This window comes from Rissa tridactyla, chromosome 2 (assembly GCF_028500815.1).
Source record: "Rissa tridactyla isolate bRisTri1 chromosome 2, bRisTri1.patW.cur.20221130, whole genome shotgun sequence".
Taxonomy (NCBI): Eukaryota; Metazoa; Chordata; class Aves; order Charadriiformes; family Laridae; genus Rissa; species Rissa tridactyla.
Window position 1 is genome coordinate 137777164 of NC_071467.1, and position 20972 is coordinate 137798135.

Genomic DNA, 20972 nt, shown 5'->3' on the forward strand with positions numbered 1-20972 from the left:
GGTGGGAGAGATAAAGATCCCTATTTAAAAAGCTTTGTCTCTCTCCACGTTTTTGTATCATCATGACAGCCTAATGCATCCTGAATACTTTCGTATGTAGAAGTCAGTGTATGTTTTAAAAATGATTGATGACTTGATCCTCAAATTATTTTAAATTACACAGTTGACATTTATGCATGTATATATGTGTACATACTTGCTGGATAGGACAGAATGTTATCTTGCGTTATATATTACATGCACACTTCATCTACCATGGAGGTGATGTGCTTACACATACATACACGTTATCGTATACATATATTTGTCTCTCCTCACAACAGATAACTACATGTTATTACCTGAAACAGATATGATAAATACACAAGGCAAGTTAGTGGTTAGTGTGTTTTTATTTTTTTTCTGCATTTTCTTCCATTTTCCTTCATAAGGTCTTAAATGTCTATTTAACAAATGTGTAATCACTTATTTTTTGTTGTTTGTTACAAAATGGTTAATGCAGCGTACATATTGTTATCAGGACAAATGTCTGATGCTCTCTTAATGAATCTGTGTCATTCTAGTTATATCTGTTCTGCTCCTATGACTTGTGCTTCTGAAGCGCGTCTGATGATGATTTCTTCTTTTCTTCTTAGTATGTGTCATTTGGGATATTCCGGGGAGAGACGTGTCTGGGAAGCCAGCCTTTTGCAGTCACTCTCTGCGTCGAGATTACAGCATTGAGCTATTTGTGTTTCTCCTCATCCCTGTTTCTCTCTGTCTCTCACTCTCTCCAGCTGGTGTAAATGACTGCTGCTGCCTCCCAGAGCAAGATAACCTGCTCAGTCAGCTGGAGCCCCCTGCGGACAGCTGTCTCGCTTTTAGCTGATGGAAACCTGCTACTAACCGCTGAATGGAAGAGTGTGGAGCAGCAACCATACTAGCAGCCGCCACCACCGCCGCTGCAGCAGCAGCAGCAAGAGCGAGCGAGGACTCTATTGTTCCCTGGTGTTAAACAGTTTTTCCTTTTCAACTGCCATGCACAATAGCGGGAGAGAGGTTTCCAGCCCCCTTCTCCCCGCCAAGAAATTCTGAAGAGGGGAATATTGTTTGCAAGAAGGTTTCGTGGTCGTGCTGCCGGTTTTGGAGGCGGCAGCAGGCTGCTGGAGGCATGGGGTTGAGCGAGGGGAGCGCTGCTTTCTGCCGTGGTCCAGGGGTTTCCGCCGTGCCAGCCCGGTGCGTGGGAGTTCTTGTGCTGCTGCTGCTGCTGCTGGGAATCTGGGACGCTCGTGCACAAAGTGAATTTCAAACTTCATCGGTGTATTTGTGGAAGACCGGTAAGTAAGGAAGCTATGTTAACACCACAGCAGCGTATTTATTTTTTGTTGTAAGTAATAGCCTTTTTGTGCACTTTGTGTATGCGGAGAGAGAAAGTTAAATCTCAATTACGAATGTTTACTTGCAGGATTATACGAAAAAAAAATAAAAATAGGTCATCTTCCATGATTCCACCAGTCAGGCAAATATGGCAATTAAAAAAAGCCACATTTGTGACTCTGTGGCACAATTACTGGAATCTTTCATGTATTTTCTGTGACTTCTGAGGTTTTTAATTTTGTTTAGTAGCTCTGTGTTGTAGGTAAATAGCAAAGGTCAGGGCGTTAGTGCCTGTCCACAATGGGAAGGAACGTTTGTTACAATTGGAGTCAGCAACGTTAACAGTGCTCTAAAAATATTGACTTTTCACAAAGAAAGATGTAATTCAGCATGTCTAATCTTTGTGCTCTGTGCTGACATGTAATATATTCAGCGTGGTAATTGATGGGGAGTTGGGTTTGTTAAATTTAGGTTTGTTGCAGAGTATATAGGACACGTGAAAGCTAATGATGGATTAGGTGAAATAATCCAAGTGATGCCAGATCTCGTAACCAAAGAGCCGCAGACAAATAGGCTATGTGGATTCAGCACCACACTAGATAGATAATTTCCTCTACTTTGATACTAATGAGTTACGTGTCTGTTTTAAAGATTGCATAGTCATAACAATGTTCCAACCTCAACTTTGCATTAAAAATCAGTGGGGAATTTTCCTGTGTCTATTAATACATTACATTAATTCAGAATTTTATCAGTGATGAATATGTACATTTTAGTTGTCTAGTACAGTTGTAGTTTCTATGTAAGTAGAGTCTCCTTTAGGAAATGTAAGAATTTCAAGCCAGTAAATATTTCACATTGGCTTTGGCAGTTGGCTTTCTTCCCTGTATGTTGCCAGGAATAAAACAATCCAAAAAGTAGTAGATTGGTATAAAAATTGCTTTTCCATTAAAGGATAATATAGTAGTAAGGGAGAGTGCAAATTAATCATTTGTCTGAAAAACAACTTTGAGAAGACAGTCTCTTTCCTGGATGGAGGGCCCCAGCCTTCTGCCACAGAAGCAGATCAATTTACAATTACAGTGATATCCTGAATTTTTTAAGAGGCTCCATCTATCCAGCAGCTCAGGGAGGAGATTAAAAGGAAATTCATTTAAACAAGATGACAAGCTTTCCAATAACGCTAGAAAGAGAAGTCTGAAGAAGGGAAAATCCTTTGCAACTTTCACTTCTGACTGAAAGATGGATCGCACAATGACAGTGACCTTTTTTTTTTTTTGACCCACTGACAAATTCAAAACATAGTTTTCAGTCCCATTAGAGATTTGTATATGTTTAGCACACGCTTAAAAAAAAAGAAGATAAAATACATGCACAGGTTTATGCAAAAGCACAATGATAGTATAGCATTTTACATTTACGCTAAGTTGCTAGGCATCAGTGGAATAAACTCTCCAGCATTTTATTTTGTCTCCATTGAACAGTTTAATGGATCGTATTTAAAAATGTTAAAATAGTAACAAATGTTGAAAATGATAACTGTAGTCAACTAATACAAACATGCACTGTCAGTTTGCGATGAACTTAAATCCACTTACTTTGCATATAGTACACGTGCTCTGAAGTCATGTCAGCTAAACCAGCTCAAGGAAACTGGGCGGCTTTTGTTTTCTCCCTTCCTGGCAAAGACCACTCTTAAGGAACTTTTGTTTAGAACAGGTATGATCTAATTACGTGGCCTGATGAAGAGCCAGCTCTTCCCTTCGGCTTTTATTCTGTGACCTCTCTCCTCTGTTTTGCCTGCAATAAGAAATAAGATGAGCATGTTCACTGTGCAGTTTCTAATATTACAATGTCAGCGATTTGATAATAACATGATGAAAAACAAGTCAGAAAGACTCTTTTCAAACAATGAATGGCAAGATTCAGTGAATAAGGTAGTGCATCTGCGTTTGGCTTCTAATTAAATCTTCGCACACACATTTTATTGAGTTTTTCTGTTTTCCCCCTCCTCTTTGTGGGAGGTTCTAGAAAGTGAACTAGGAGAATCTCTGGTCAGTGATCTGAAGGGATAGCTAGTATGGGGCGTATACAGTCCAGCTGAAGTATCAGAGGGACTAATAAAATTGAACAGGTAATGAGCCCTTCCAACTCAGATGGTATTTTGCTTTACCTTCTGTGAAAGAAACTGGTCAAGGGAATGTGTGGCTAAGACTGCGTGTCAAGGAAATCAGCTTGATTATATGCCTTTTGGGACTTGTTATATCCATTTTTTGAGAAACATGCTTTTTTTGTATTGAATTTAGTCTGGCATCAGTTTTTGTAAATGTTTTTCATGACTTGCATGTGTCTGATTTTTATTTCTAAAGATTTTTGAAGTAAGTCTTGGTGTGCGCTACTCCATGTCTTCTATACTGGTTTACTGCATTGTGCATGCCCTGGAGAATAATCTGCAAGAGTTATGAGGTCTGAGTTGAGGCATTCTTTGTCTTATAAAATAACAGTTTTGGTATCTGGTACAGTTTCCTTATACTTTCTTTTTTTGAAGGGTTGTTGTTTTGTTTTATGAGGTTTGGGGTTTTTTTGTTGTTGTTTTGGGAGGGGGTGGGGGGAGGGAGCTTTCATCTGGTTCATCTTCCAACAGCTATGAAAACGTCTCAGGGGTCATGAACTTTCCTGTCTACCGCCATCCTCCTGTGTACTACCATAAAAATCTGAAGGGTCTGTAATACTCAGGTTAACCATTCTGGGGTTTAATTATCTTTGATTTAGCATGAACAATGTTGTGAACAACCTGCTCTGGGCAGGTAGCTTGGACTAAATGATTTCCAGAGGTCCCTTCTAATCTCCACCTTCCTGTGGTATGGAAGCCATCACTAAGTCATTTTTACTTTTCCAACTGAAACTGCTTTGAAGTTTTGGTTTTCGTAACTTTTTTGATCTCTTGTGAGAATGGATGTTTGCTGTTGCAGATTTATGCTGCAATTATGATGTTTTCAGTGTTTTGAGTGGCATTTAGATGAACGTAGTTGATCATAGTTACTAGTCTTTAAACTAGGTTTCTCGCAAAACATTCTCATTCCATGCCATGCAGACATGGTGTGTACATTTTTTTCAGATCCAAATACACAGCTCACTAATTTTGTGTGGTCACTGGGAAAGTCCATCTGGTTTCTTTAACATAAACTAAAGCAAAGTCTCTACCTGTGCAGAATACCTTCACAGGAGAGTGATGAAACAGCTAGATTCCCAGAGTTGAGTCATGGTGTCTGTCTGCTTGATGATTTGAGCCAGAGAACAGCAACTCGTAGAACAGACATTGTGGTATTAAGGGGTGGTGATTCCACTGGTGTGAGGTGGACACACACTGCTGAGCACTGGACTTTTGAAGTTGAAAGAATTTTTGAATTACCTGTTTTGTTCATCAGTAATTGCCCTTCTCTAAGTCTACAGTCTTTATTTGCTATGAATAGGTGTTTGGTTCAGGTTCTACGCTCCTACACTGAACTTCTGTGAGTTCCTGAAATGTTTTAAGTTTCATTCATATTCTACCTTAATTGTTATGAAGCCTTATTGAATTGTTTCTGTATATGCATAAAAAAAAAAATAGTAATTCTATGCTACAATTCAGTAAAATCTCCTTTTGTGTTAACTTTTGCTAAATGTTATTGTCCAGTTTCTTTTATGTTTAAAGTTAAATTTTCATATTCCAGAATGTATCATAACCTTCTTTATACTCCCCACCATAGGCTAAGATTTTGATATATCTCTAAGTTTTGCAGTAAACAATGTGAGGATTGCTGATTCATAAATGAAGACTGCCATACAGCTATCACTCTTCCAAAACAAGAAGATGCATATTTTTCTTGTTCTGTCTTTTTGTGATGCAAGCCACGTAGGTACCATTTCTATATACAACTGACTAAGCCTAGGTATTTCTTACCACGTCAGAACTCTCCTTTACTTCTTTCTACGCTGTGCTTCATTTGTTTTTGTTAAATCAACCGACATGGTGATGTGTGATGTGCTGTCAGTGTTGGGTGCAATGCCTGCCTACAGTTACTAATATAATTACTGAAGAGCTGCACAAAATCACAAAGGTTCGATCACGCTCTAAAATTGCTTCTTCTGACAGTTTGAAGTAATGCACATTATACTCTTGAAGTGGAAGATGCAACATTGGATTGATATCTCTGGAACCAAAAAAAAAAAAAAAAAGGCCATAAGAAAAAATCTGGGAGGCAGTGCCTTTACCATCATTATCTGTTTTAAAGACTATTGATCAGATCTCAGATAGTATAGATTGGTATAACTCTGCTGAGTTATTTGAGCTATCTGCAATTGTGTGATACCAAGACTTGGTCGTCTGTATAACAGCTGCTGTTGGACGTTTTCCCCTTCTTTCTAACAAAGGTAGAACTTGAAATAGACTATCTGTAGGTAACCGTGCCTTTTTAAAATTAAAAGGAAGAATTCTTCGTTTTCTGAAGAGAACACTTAAATACCTTTATTTTTATGCTTATGCTGTGTCTCAGTATGTGAGAATTGGTCCTTAGGTAATAATTTGTGCAATGTTTGAGGCAGTGGAGAATCAGAGGAAAGGCAATAATGTGGGTGTAGGAAACATACAGGAAATCGCATGTGCTCCTGGGGTTATGGAGGTACAGTGTCAAATTAGCGTGCCAAGTGGTTTCCAGCGGCACCAGAGAGATGTTGGAAGCTCTGCAAGAGCTCTCCTTAACCTCTTTCTGAGCTTTTTTCAGGCAGTAGCATCTCTCCTTTACTCTTCCTAGTTCCATCCTCTTGGAAAGATGACTGCCCAAGGGCCTCCTACTTCACCTGAACAGTCTATGAACAAATCTTTCTCTTGTTTCAACGTGTTACTGTGGGACCTTTTAACCACATCATGCTTCTTTGCTACTTGATAAGAACTTGGGTCTCAAAACCCCTCTAGTTTTTAACCTCTTGGTTTCCCACTTACCCACGAAGTAGGACAAACACCACCTCTGTACCATCATGCATCCTTGTCAGGTTTTACAGTTTTACACATTCCAAGGCCCAACTCTATTTTAAAAAGAGTTTGATGCCTCAAATGGCATTGGAGAGAGGAGGGTTTCCAACACTTTGTCTGAAATTCCTCATCTAACGCCTTTGGTGGCTAACAAACATAAAAACACTGAATAAAATGTCCTTATTTTATTTTCCCTATGTATGTCTCTATGACTGCCCTTATTTTCGCAGGACTGAGTGTTCCTATCTCGTATTAGTGCCTGAGGGGGGCAGAAGTCCTTCCTAGGACCAGCAGTCCAGCAGGATTTTCAAAATGTGCCTAAATACATGACAGGAATGATCACAAGGGAAGAGGGACAGATAAAAATTACCTAACCATCCCTCTGATTAAAGCAGTTACCTTTTAAAGGTTGTGTCAGCTTGTTTGTTGAAGCTGTTCCATCCTATAGCAGAAAATTCCCGATTTGTTTCAGTACTTGGCTTTTTTTCCAAAACCAGAGTAAAGAATTTTTGCAGTAATCGCAACTTGAGACTAGAGACAGATAAGCCTATGTCAGTAAATAGAAAACTCCCGATTTTAAAGAGATTATGAAGAAATGATCTGAAGAGGCGGATTAGATGTGAAGACCGAGGGGAAAATGCTAAATGAGAAAAGATGTTTTAACTTGAGGCCTGACGGACAGGAAGGGAATTCACATGTGATGATGAAAGAGGGCAATGAGGACCTCTTCAAGGGAAAATCTACCTACACATCCTTGAGGAGGGAGAGGTCAAAATTTTTGAATTGTCAATGTAAAAGGTGTTTATCAGGATTCACCTTTTTCATTCTCAGGTCTTTAGTTCCAGAATAAGATAAAAGGGATATTAGTAAAAGCTGCATTTCATCAGCTTTTCAAAGAAAAAACCTAGTCAAGCAAAATGTGATAAAGATGCTTTACAGTTATTTCATTGATTTAAAATATAAATGATCCTCCAGGACTGAACGTGGTTAAGTGTTGGTCACATACACCCTGTATAAATTTATATTAATTAGAGTTAGAATGTATCACTTCTATTGCATTCTGTAATGTGCATCTAAGCAACCACGCTGTTGCCTGTCTGTTTCCTAGTTAAATCTGACTTTTATGTAGTCAAATGGGGCTTGTCTATCTATGACTTGAATAAGGAAATATTCATTTTCATTAGGCACGTTCATCACTCTTGCTCTTCGCCCTCATCTATAAAATGTCCTTTCAGATTTCTTTATTCAACAGATATTGTGCAAGGCAAGTATTAAGTCTTCCATGAACGCAAAAGGTTTTTAGTGCAGCCTGGCAACAAAACATTTGGCAGAGATGCAGAAAATGGTTGCTTTAAGGAAATTACTTATAAATGTTTTTTACTAATGTGTCTCCTTATTTAACAAAGTCAGAGTAAATATTTAAATGTTTGGAGAAAAATGTTGTGCTGCTGAAATTCTTTTTCTTGTGCAGCTACATTGCCAAATCTGAGATAGGAAAATAGGAAGAAGGGGGGCTGATAAGCCTCTAGTTAAGATAAAATATACTCTGGGCTAATGGTTGACTTCACTTGTAGGATAGCATTTTGAAGCTGTCAGAAGAGTGGAAAATGGTAGTTGATCATGTTGTACTGGTAGCTGAGAATGTCTGGATTGTTTTTAGCAAGTGCCCTGGAGTGCTTATGCTAACTGGATCAGCTGAATCCCTCAGTTTATAGGCATACTGGAATAAGAGAATGTCACAAAAGCTGTGGGTTGTTTTGCTCTGTAGGCTGGCTGCTCTGGTGTTGGATTAATTCTGTTTATTAATATCTTATAGACCAGGGTTTTATTTTACAGTTCCCAACTCCACCTGATGTTTATATCTTTTATCGTGTTCATCCACTCAGTTGTTCAGATGTCACAACCATGTATCTTTTAACACAATAACTCCAGATTTAATAGAAAGCCCAATTCCCATAATATAAAGGCTAATACTCTCAAACACAAGTGTAAATAAAATTGCACACCAAACTACACACTGCAGCTGAGAAAGTAATGTCTGGGGTTTAGGACACTACGCATATTTACTCTGTTTATTGAAGGTTCTTTGATGCATTCACATCTTTATATGTCTTTTTTTTTCTTTTCGTATATTCCTTTATGATCTGTTTTCTGTCCACCGACAAGGCCTCTCCGTGTAAGAGGGCTGGGAGACTCCTTTTGGGATGTATGTGCAGTCAAAAATCTCTGTTTCTGTTTCTTAGATTGGTGAAGCTGAAAAAAAGTGGTGGGTTCCTTAGGTGGGTAAAGATCTGTCTGTTTAAGTTCAGACTGATAGAAGCTGAAGATCCGATTGTTTGGTGTGGACCCTCAAAGGAGACAATGGGCTGGCAGAGCCCACAGTTGGAGATAGCAGTAGCATTAACTTGGGATTTTATTTATGGACTTCTTTTTTCTTTTTATGTCTATTTCTGTGTAGTGAGGCAGTAAAAACATATGGAGTTACTAAAATGATGGAATAATTAGGTGAGAGAAACATGTCTAGAAACCCTAAAGAATGACGTTATTTGGTAAACTTTCCTGAGTAAAGACAATTAAAATAACTTTATCGTATTGCATATTAAATCTCAGTCAAACCAAATTTAATGTAAGCAGTTTTGCTACCACTAACACAAATTAATCTCCCCTAGAAATCCCATTATTTACAACACCCATATGAATGCTGTACATTGTTAAACGTACCAGCGTCTGGGATTTCACACAAAATCTAAGACAGTTATTGTAGCAATCAGCACGTTCTCAGCATTAATTAGCACTGTGCATTTTGGTGTGGCTGACATTTCTGGAAGTTGTCAGTAGACCACAGTAGCTGTTCTCTTTGAAGTAATTTTCGGTATTTTGTGAGCATTGCCAAGATTTTTTTTGGTGATTTTATGTCTGTGGAATAGAGAAGAAAAATACGGTCTATTTGCATGGATTCAGGGAAGGAGTGGCATTAGATGTAGCCCTTATTGACTGGACCAAGTTGAAATTTCTCCTGTGATCCCTAGTGCACAGTGTTGCAGGTAACACAGCAAACTTTCAAATGTCCAAATACTGGTAAGAGTTTTCCACAGGTATTTTGAGAGGGACAGAGAGAGATAATAAGTAACTGTTTTGTGTAGACTGTTTATATTGCATAAAGTGAGTTTGAGGATATTAATTGGAAATGGTTTCTGATGTAGTGAGACATACTTAAACATTTTAAAGATTGATGACATCTGCTAATCCAATGAGAAATTTCTTAATGAGACACATTATTACCTTCTACCTCCTGTATTATGCAAAATGAAATGTTTATATTAGTGAACAACAATATAACTCTCCTTATGTGTGCTGGGGAATAGCTATTTTACCACTAGGCCATTAGAGAAATAAAGAACAGAACAGAGAGAGATTGTTTTATAATGACTTGTGTTTGTACAGTGCCTAGCACAATTGAATTCTCTTCAATTGCTGGTGTTCCTATGTACCACAGCTTTATACAAAATGACATAATTAAGACTTGTTAACGATGCTGTTTACAAAGATACGAAGATAAATTATTAACACTCTAAAAGCGCATTCAAATAATTTCAAGTGTCAAAAATAGTTCAAATAGCTGATATCAAGATGCTGTACTAAAGGATAAAATTATTTTCATAAGAAAACAGTGTTTTGAAAAACCTTGGAAGCAGGATTTGTCTGTATGATAGTTCCAAAATGCATAGTTGTGAGAAAATCTCTTCAGTAGTAAGAGGAATGTTACTTAGCATTTCCACATTCACAGATTTGTCAGTCATCCCTTCTTCTATTTGCATATAGCAAAACTCTTGTTTTGAATTTCATAGAATGGTTTGGGTTGGAAGGGACCTTAAAGATTATCTAGTTCCATCCCCACTGCCATGGCGCGGGATGTCTTCCACTAGACAATCCAACTCCATCCAACCTGGCCTTGAACACTTCTAGGAATGGGGCATCCACAGCTTTTCTGGGCAACCTGTTCCAGTGCCTCACCACCCTCACAGTAAAGAATTTCTTCCTAATATCTAATCTAAATCTCCCCTCTTTCGGTTTGAAACCGTTACCCCTTGTCCTATCACTACACTCCCTGATAAAGAGTCCCTCCCCATCTTTACTGTAGGCTTCCTTTAAGTACTGGAAGGGGCCATAAGGTCTCCCCGGAGCCTTCTCTTCTCCAGACTGAACAACGCCACCCAACTCTCTTGGCCTGTCTTCCTAGGAGAGGTGCTCCAGCCCTCTGATCATCTCCATGGCCCTGCTCTGGACTTGCTCCAACAGGTCCATGTCCTTCTTATGCTGGGTGCCCCAGAGCTGGATGCAATACTGCAGGTGGGTTCTCACCAGAGCAGAGCAGGGGGGGAAAATTGTCGTCCCCCCCCCCAGCCCCATCTCCTCTCCCGTCCTTTCTAAAGAGCCTATATCCTTCCATTCCAACACTCCGGTTATAAGAGCCATTACACCATGTTTCCATGATGCCAATAAGATCATAACCCTGCAGGTGTGTGCACATTTCTAACTCCTCTTGTTTATTCCCCATGCTACATGTGTTTGCAGAGAGGCATTTAAGTTGGGCCCCTGATGAAGCTGACTTATTGGCTGGAGTGGCTGGAAGTCCTTTGTGCTGCACTCCAGGTGCTCTCCAGCTGACCTGTGATCCTTCTCCAGGCTCTGACCATCTATTGCTGGCACTGGCATTTGATATGAATGTGCTTGATTATTCTAAAAGATCCCTTGTGTTATGTAAAGTTTTGCTTGTTTTGCAGTTTTCTGCTGACTGGTTGAATCAAGTATACATTGTGATGAATTTTTTCCTGGTTTATTCTGCTTTACTTGATTTGCTTGTGATTGTCGGTCAAAAAAATGTCTGGATTAGGGGAAGAGGTAGAGGAGAAGGGTAAAAGCCATTCCAGTAACAGTAAGACTGCTATATTTTGCAACAAGGAACAACAAACCTTATGGAAAAAAAACCAAGAAGACATTATAAGCCAGTAAAGAGGCTGGATCTTGAATCTGGTCTCAGCTCTGGAAGTGGTTGGCAATGGTGACATTGAGAACCTTTTTCCTCTTCTGTAAAGTGACATTTATGTAAGTATAGTTTTCTGTAGGTTTCTGTGCAAAAACAAAAGAGAAGAAACTTTTTGAGACTTGGGACTTTTTGATATAGTTATCATACTGTTCCCAAGAAACCAGCGCTTTAGCACGCTTGTAGTACTTGTCATATGCAAACAAAAATGGATGTAATAGGAAAAGATTATGACATTTGGGAAATCGGAAGAAAGAAATTAACTTGAGTGGAGAATACAAACATGAAAATCATGGGGTAAGCAACCAGCAGCTATTTTCTGTTGAATACAAATATGTAAAATAGACTGTGAGACTGAAAAACTCAGGGGGCTGAGAGAAGGCGGCAATTGCTGTATGAATAGATGTGGAAATTTTTAAACTAACATGAATTTTCTAATGAATCTGTCTAGAAGTTATTTTCGTTCGATGTCTCCAACAATACGCATACCTGTGCGTGCACGCTTGCATGTGTGATATATATGTGATGGTCTGAAAACATTACTGAACAACGCTCTATGGATCCAATGGCACTACCTTAAAATGCGTATAATGGTAGGTTACCTAGGTCTTCAGTGTCTGACTAAAACAGGAGCACAGCTTGAATTTGTGGTTGCATCTAATAACAGAAGCGTATTTTTTTTTTGTATACCACTAACTCATTTTAAGAAATTCCAGCTCCGCTGCTGCTTAGCTTGCTGTTTTTAAGAGGCGTGCTTTGAAGGCTGTCATTGAAACCACTTTGTTTTTTTTTTTTTTGAAACTCTAAATGAAATTCACAGTCAGCATTGCTTTTTAGAGAGCAGCATTGGAAAGACCAACTCCTTCCTGTAAGATGGGCTTGGTGCCATGCAGAAGATAGTGGAAGGAAGAGGAGGGAGAGTGATAAAGTGACTGAGTGTGCAAGGAAGATTTGTAGTCTTTAACTTGACATGGATGAATGACTTGTGGGTCTTCATATTTCAACTTGATATATGAATGTCAACACCCTGGGCATAGTTTGGGTACCTGAACCATAAAGCTAGGGAATTCAGGTTACTTTTCTGTATTTTACTTCCATGGCTTTGTAGGGAACTGCAGAAGTCTATGGGCTGTACTGCACAAAAGCAAAACCAAAACTCCGCAAAGTGCATACCATGACAGATTTGTATAGGTGATTTACATATTTAATATATTAAATATATATTAATATAAATAATTCATTTCCCCCCTCTGTGTTTAATATGTTTTAAAAGCTTTATGGAATAAATCAAGATGATGAGTATATGTACTGATTATAATTGAGTCTTGGTTCTTTTGTCATAATACAGATTTAAGCCATTTTATCAGATGTACTACCAATTACATGTGGTGGAAGTAACTCTAAATTTATGATTTTGTTATATGGATATTAGACAACTTGTTTTTTGAGATAGCATCATTTTTGTCTTTTTCTTATCCTAACTCTATAAGTTCATTTTATTGCTCTGGAGATGTTATGTAGTGAATGCCTTCCCTTGAAAATACTGAATTTGCTAGGTTATAGTGCTTCATAGTTTCTCCTGAACAGTGTATTGCTTAGTTTCTCTCTTAACATAAAAGTAATAGCCCTTAAGCATCAGGGTCCAAAACTAAAAGCTAAAATTGGGTAGTAAAGATTTTACCTTTCGGATGCAGAAGTAGGGTTTCCAAAATAAGTATGTTTTTTTGAAGCCTCAGCTGTAAAGGGACACTGCTGATCAGAAATGAAGTAACAATTCGGTGAACTACAAATTGCTGCCACACAAACAGAAAAAAACTTCTCTCACAATGACAAAATCTGTTGCTTACGTGATGTCTTCATCACCCTCATTTGAGAAGTAGGATATAGGTGTGTTCGTATCGATGAGAAATCTTTCATACTATTATTAGAGTAGAAGGAGATGAAACGTTGAACCTGTGTCTCAGAGTAAATTGCCTGTTGTTACTGCTCATATGTAGATGCTAGTTTGGGTGGAAGCCATTGTAAGAAAGATAACAGTAGACAATTTGCTTCTAAAGTAGCTTATGTATCTCTTACAAAGGTTGTATATACATCTGAACTAATAACCTTGCTGTTTTAGTAAATTAAAGGCAATCTTCAGTATATGCCCATACCTTTCTAAATATATTTTCTCAACAGTGAAACACTGTTATCCAGAAAGTTTATTATTATACTATCAATGGAATCCAGTCTGTATATAATCCCCTGAGAGCGATGAGTAGCACTCCTAGAGGCAGGCATTCACTAACAAAATACGGATTTAAGGAGAACTTGAGAAGAAGAAAAGGTGCTACTTAATTAAAGATAAAATACTAAAAGGAAGAGCACAAAAATGAGTTTTCAGTCTTGTGGTGCCTGTATTAGTTGATAATGCAATTCAGTGTTGCAATTTCTTTTCAATTTAAGACAGACATTCATCACCTCTTATGTAAATGTTACCAGAGAGAGTTATTTTGGAAAGACAAAATATATTAAGAAGCCGTAAAACACAGATGCCCTGCTTTCTGTATAATGAATCAGATAATATATTGCTTTTCTGTTAACTTTTTTTTTTTCATTGAAAGTATTCAAAAAGAAGCAAGTTATCATTGGCTAAGGCTTACTAAATCTTCAGTTATTGAAGCAGTTTAAGATAGATAGGGAAAATAGTTTAATGAATAGCACATCTGGGGGAAAAAAAAAAAACAACAAAAAAATTGGAATGTAGAAGATCAAAGATAGCATGGCAATTAAAAAAGATTTACTTTTGTGCTATATCACTTCACCTGTGTCTGGTGCTAACAGACAAAGAGTTCACCTAATTTGCTGCAGTTGGTTATAAACAAGGAGTCCATTTGAAGTAATAGTGTTGCTTTTGGTTTTGAATTTTTAAAGTAAAGATGAAGAAGGCTCCCTGAAGATAGAAACTCATTAAGAAAGCTGAGGGCTTTTTGGAGAATACATTCTATTCAGGGTGGCTTTTTTGTTCCCCACTTTGTATGTCTCGGAGCACGCTGCTGCTTCTAATGAAAAAATAATGCAGTTCATTAATCTGGAAAAACTTCTGAAAGTAGCTACATTCTCACAGTATTCTGGGAATTAGTTTGAACATAATTGGTTAGATGTCAATATTAAAAAGCACTCTAATGAAAAAGGAAATGCTCAAACTATGATAGTTTGCTGCTTCTGATGAAAAATTTAATGAGGCTGAATAATTACCCTTTCTCTCTTCTTTCTTCCCAATCTGCCACGTCTTTCCCAAGCTCTGCTTTACATTTATTGTAAATATTTTAAGTAGGAGGATTTCTACCACTGTAATTGAAAGACTACACTATTGTCTGTGTTGCACTATTTTATAGCCAGTTTGTCTTTTTCTGTAACCCTTTTTCCTCTTCACGACTAGATTACTCGAGAAGAGTATTTTTCAGTTGTCATGCCCCTCAGCTATGGCTTAGCTGAACTGCGCTTAGTGAACTCTAATCTTTCTTGATAAATCAACCTATTAGTGTTGCGCCGAGCAGCACAGTGTCTATCATTTACATAACAGTTACTCTAGTGGGTTTAATGTGACTTTTTATCTTCTAACTTCAGGTTGAGAGTATCTTCCTTCTGAGATGTGATCACTGCCCCAATACGAATTCTTTCCAGCTACTGAGTTGATTGTTAATCACTTATTTAATAAAGTTATGAAGCACATGGAAGTTGGGATTTTTCATGGGTGACTCATTCTATAGAAAAAAACCAAACAAACTGAAACAACATACACACACGCATGCACACACACAAAAGCAACCAAACAGAAGAGCCACAAATGCACATTATTCGAGTGGAGGGCCTCTTATTCTGATAACTAAGTTGCCACAGAGTGATATAGTATCAGTGATATAGTATCAGTTTGATATGAGGCGCAGTACAGATAGTCAGATGAAGCATTCAGACTCATTCTTTAAAACACAGTAAGTTTTTGTATAGACAGAGGTTTTCGTGAGTCTTCAAATCTATCGTCTGTAATATTTTGGTTTTCTTTTTGCTTTTTTTTTTTTTTAGTAGAGATGATAGGTTTTTAGTCTCCATCCCAGTGCCTTATGAGACTTGTATTAGCCCTTCTGTATCGTCCTCCTTTTCTGTCTCGGTGGGCTAATGGGTGCTGCATGAGATGTTTTTCCCCATGGCCTGGGTCTGTATTAGTTGCCTGTTCAATAACTGCTCAGTATTCTGGAGGAGAAACTTTGCTTTTTCTGCCATAGGCCCCTACCTGCAACAAGGAATAGTGGTTCACCTTTTTACGATGTTGTATTAATGCGCTTCCAAAGAGAAAAATAAGAGAGACACAAAGGCAGTCTTATTTTATCTCATGCTGTCAACACCTAAGAATTTTTATCAAAGGCGAATTGTAATTAGAAGACAAAGCCAGAACCATGTTGCTGTTTTTGTTAATGATATTCTTGATCTGTTAGTTACAAAACCTGAATATCAGTCACACCATGACGGCGATGCAAACCTTGATTTTAACATTCAAATGCACTTCATGGAGACATTTGGTGCTTCAGAAGACATTTGCTGCTCTTTCTTTAGAGCTCGCAGCCTTGAAGATAACCTGGAATGCCAGACTAGGAAATTGAAAAAGGCTTTAGTGGCTCCCTGTGCTCTTCTTCCCGGGCTACGAGCCACCTTGTCACATATACTGCTCATGATATCATTGAATATGCGACATTAAGAGATCACACCTTTTTCCTCACTTCATAAGATGAGAAACTTTTAGTGTAAGTTTAATAAGTCAAATATGACACATACTTACGCAATCTCTTAACAGGAATTTTTGCTTTTTTCCTGATTCCATTTTGTTTAATAATTCTGTGAGTTTTTATCATGGTCAAGAGAGAGTCCAATCTGAATCTTTCTAGCAGGACATTTAGTGCAAAGGTATTCTTTCACTATACAGATCATAATAACAGTGTACTTCTGGTTTTCCATTGAGAAAACAAAATTACTGGGTCCAACCTTATATACTTTAGCTCCTGCGACTTTAATGTCATGACTCAAGGTAACACTTCAACAAGTGCTCAACATCCATTCTGGAACACAGGAATCAGGAGGTGGAAAAGCCGGCAGTGTTTTGCCTCAACATAATTTTTAGGTTTTTACAGAGAAGATATTTAAGTAGTATTTTTTATTTTAACTAGCAAATGAAGGCTTGAGATTAAAAATATATAAATGCCGTTCCCTGTTTATTGGATAAAAAGGGGGAAATACTCTCTCTGAGAAGTTCCTAGATGTTTCTTTTTGACATTCTAATTTACCTTTTACGCTAAAAATTAATCTTTCTTCTTTAATATGTATTTTGTAATACCACTTTCTTCTTAAAATTATTAAGCTTTGTGCAGCTGAGTACACTGAGATTTCCTTTGGCATATCAATTAAACTTTGATACTGACCACAGTGATGGGGCCTTTCCCATCGTGGAAGCATCCTTAAACTTTTATTCCTTCCTGTGTCACTGGAATTACACCTAACTGTGAGAGCGGCCTGTAGAGCAGCCTTCCAGAAGCTCATGAACTTTCATTTTCTTTTCAATTTTATTTAAAGGAATTTGTCTTAGTTGCCTTCATTGATACAATATACATTCAAACAAAATGCCCGATGCTGATTTTCTTGTTTTTAACTAGCCATATTAAAACCAACTTTCAAAAAAAGAGATAGATACGTGTGTCTCTTATTTTCTTTTCAGGAGGTTCTTAGCTTTTAGGTAGATTAGCCTTTATGCTTTAGTTAAGTAATAACACTTAATCCCTTGAATTAAAAGGAATGGGAAGCAAAAGATGAAATTGAGCTTGGTGGCGGTTTGTTTCCTCTTGTTTTGGAAGAATTTTTAGAACTTTTATCCTTCAGAAATATGGGTGCCTGTTAGAATTGATTCTGAGCATAAAGCTAGTGTAGTTTTAACAAGCAGACTTAGTAAACATATGGATACATGACTTTTGGATTAACATAGGTTGTTTTGCCATCCTTTACTTTTATAGTTGTAATAGGATGTATTCTTTGGGAGCAAGGATGTAGTCTTTCGGTGACAGCTGGGAAAGCTTTGATGTAGATTTTTGTTCGTTCCTATAGTTACCATACATTTGTAGTTGATGGTTCAAGGTCTTATTTAGGAGTTCTGGTTTATGTGCCCAACCCATTTCTGTCTCCTTTTTGCACCTACCAAGACCACTGTCTTCTATGGACTTGAAGTAACGAAAAATGCTGCTTACTCATGTAGTTCTTGCCGCCTCGGAGGGCCTTTGGTTTTAAATTTCAGTGCAGTACAAGCAAAAAAGAATTTAATCCTTGTGATGGCAAAGAAATCTCTGAGAGTTAAACTTTTCAAGTATAATACCTGTCACTTTGAAATCTGGTAAATGAGTACCCTTGGCCTGGCTGTTGGCAATGATTTTGCATTTAAACAAGCTCTTCATTGCGATTCCACTTTTCAAAGCAGAGAAATCACATGTTTAAAAATAACTTGTCTCAAGAAAAGTTTCAAAATGAGAATGTATTGTTTAAAACCTACTTAATGGAAAAGCTTTCAAACTGAAATCTACTTCATGGTAGCTGCTTATGAGAGAGGCAATTCAGCATGATTCCAAGCTTCTGCTTTTATCTGCCTTGATAATTGTGCATCAATCTGGTAAAGATACAGAAATTGTTCCTAGCAGCATAAAAGCAATGCCCATTTTAATTTTAAAGGTCATGCATGTAGAATACCCTGTGAATTAGTAATCAAGTGATTATTTTTTTATAATTTTGGGTGGTCTTTGTTTTTGTTAAGTTTTAAGATTATTTTATTTTTCCAATTTAGTATCCTTATGTAGCTTTTCAGTACAACGTGGGAGGCTAAAAAATCTTTCTACTGCAGGGACAGAGGGTTGAGCAAAATATGAAATGAATGTAAGACCATTCTTTCAGCTCTAAGATTGCCTGCACTTTCAATGCCATCTATCTATTCACAGTAGCTAATAAGATATTTTCGTAGTTTGTTTACAAACAAGAATTTGTGTAAAGCATTTTGGAATGCAGTATTTCTTCTCAGGCCAGTGCAATTAAGAGTTTCTTAGTTTGCAAATTATTAGAGTCTATTTTATTATTACTGATGTGCTTGTCAGAACACATTTCACCAGTGTGGCCTGGTGCTTCTTTGCTTTAGAATATTCTTAAATACTTCATGGTGGTTAAATATAAGTAGCCTCTTGGAAATACCTATATCATTTTTGTGATGCTATAGAATTACTCAATGTAGGTTTCATTGTTGAAAGGTCTTTGCTGCCTGTTTCTGAGTGTCAGGACTTCTCATGTCCTGACAGATTATTGTAATGTCGCAGATGGCCTAAGACTCTATCTTTAATCAGTAAATGCAAACTGAAGGTTTGGAGTTTATCTGTTTCATTCTTAGCTATGGACTAATAGTGGGACAGATGGATTCATCCCAGACAGTGAAGTCGCTATATAGAGTGCTCTTTCGAACAGTAAATGTTGCTGTGAAATATAGCTAGCACCACCGTCATTTTGGATTGTTATGCTTCAGTTCTAATGCCATTTAAAATCCTCATTCATTAAAAAGGCCATTTTATTCCATTTGTTACAAAAACCCTTTACAATTTTGAAGAGAAACTCGACTAATTTCTAGTTAACCTTATGTAAAAAGAGGCGAGCACCTGAGAACAAATAAGGAAACAGAAATCTTCTTTAGTTTGCTTTAAATGGATTAAATAGGGAGATTCTTTCACATGGGTTTTCAAATTAGTTACCTATTGTGTAGTATTTTTATTGCTTCTAGATAACTATTTTATGGACATTTGAAGCAAACTGTCTAAAAATACATTCTTGAAAAATGTTGACCATGTCACAGCATTATCCTTTAAAAAATAATTTATTTATTTAAATATGCTAAGTTCTTAACTGCAAAAGAGATATGTTGGGGTTTGGCTTTTTTTTTTTTTTTTTTTTTTTAAAGTATATATGTTAAAGCTGTCAATACAATGGCAGGTTATAAGTGAAACCCACAGTACTATTAATACTGCTTTATCAGTATGTTGTTTTCATACAATATGTTCTCTTTGTGTCAGAGTAAGAGTACTCTGCCATTAATTCAGTGGATTCAGTGACAAGTTGTTATAACTACATCTCAGAATATAGAGATAAAATCACAATCTCTATAAATACGTATCTCTGTCAACTGGAGCTGGCTTCTCCTAAAGTGTAGAGTAACCTTCCTTCCTGCCTTTTTTTTTTAAAAGTTTGCATTTTGTGCTTTGTTAGAAACGAAGTTTCTAGGTAATAGAGAAAAACTAACATTTTGCTGATTAAACTTCTATTTTCCCCGTCTTTCCTTTTTAATACCGTGATGTTTTCAAGTATGAGCCTTAATTGCGTCAGCATAGATTCTGAGTGGAAATTGGAAAGGAAAAAGAGTCAGTTGCGTTGTCAGTTTTTGTATGCCCTGAAGTAATCCATCTTTCTTCAAAGCTTCTGCTGCTGTTTGTTCTGCAGGGGAGAATGGTGATTTGTGGGCCCTGCTCGGAAGCGTAACTTTAAATGATACTTTATTGACTCTTTCCTGGTGTTTAGCAATAACATTGTTTTGCATAATGAAAAAAAAATTAAATAATTAAGCAATTCTAAAAATCATCTTAAATGTAAAATACATTTTTTGGGCAACCTTCCCTAAGCAAGGATTTATTAATGGTAAATCATTTTGCTTTGCTTACATGTGACTATCGAATGGTATAGTTAGATCTTAATATTACAGGTGAGAGGTCAGGCTAGGAATAAAGCTAAATAATTTACAGCAAAGTAGACTAATTACTGGTGATGGAGTGGACTAATTATTAGTAATGGTTGGATTTCAAGTCCCTCTTTCTTCCCTCTAAGTACGGTATTTTGGATATTCAATGTTTTGAACCACATCAGAAAAATACGCCATATGGTATTGCTTGTCTTTCCTGATAGGATGTAACACCAGCTGTTACTCTGCGGATTCCTGAGGAGACAGTATAGATTTCATTTGTAAATGCTCAGGCATTCACTTTCATATTTGTTTTCAGAGTGGATTGTCTGAAAACAAGATTATGGTTTCTTTGAAAATATGAAAGAGATCTAAGTATGGATATTGTTTAAAAGTTCATGTAATTTCAGTTAGCTGTTTGAAATTTTATATGCAAAATAAAAAGCACAGCATGGTGTGGCTTTTTGTAATGTGTAGACTTCATTTTTATTTTGCGAAGTTGCATGTGTAGAAATAATAAATTGTGTATATCTTTTAAAAAAGTATAAATAACTCTTTATAGAGTCAGTTCATGTTTCCTTGTAATACAAATGACTAAACTGGATAAACATTCCATGCTTGAACTCTTCACATTTAAGGGGATTCTTAGAGTTACTGAACTATTGTAATTTCATGAAATAATGTTTTTTTTCCAACAATACTAACACTTCGTTACGATAAAAGCTAAAAGTCTTTTCTTAACATTTGGGACGTTGGTAATAACTGGATCAAAATAATTATGA

The 20972-nt window shown here is 37.0% G+C and overlaps 1 protein-coding gene across 1 annotated transcript in view; it reads left to right on the forward strand.

The window, feature by feature from the left end:
- The window catches only part of THSD7A (thrombospondin type 1 domain containing 7A), a 294355-nt gene that overhangs the window by 84845 nt on the left and 188538 nt on the right, over positions 1 to 20972 (forward strand). Inside the window, exon 3 of the mRNA XM_054191500.1 lies at positions 777 to 1316. Coding sequence (XP_054047475.1) covers positions 1151 to 1316 — 166 coding nt within the window. The 5' untranslated portion in view covers positions 777 to 1150. The remainder of the gene's footprint in view (positions 1 to 776; positions 1317 to 20972) is intronic.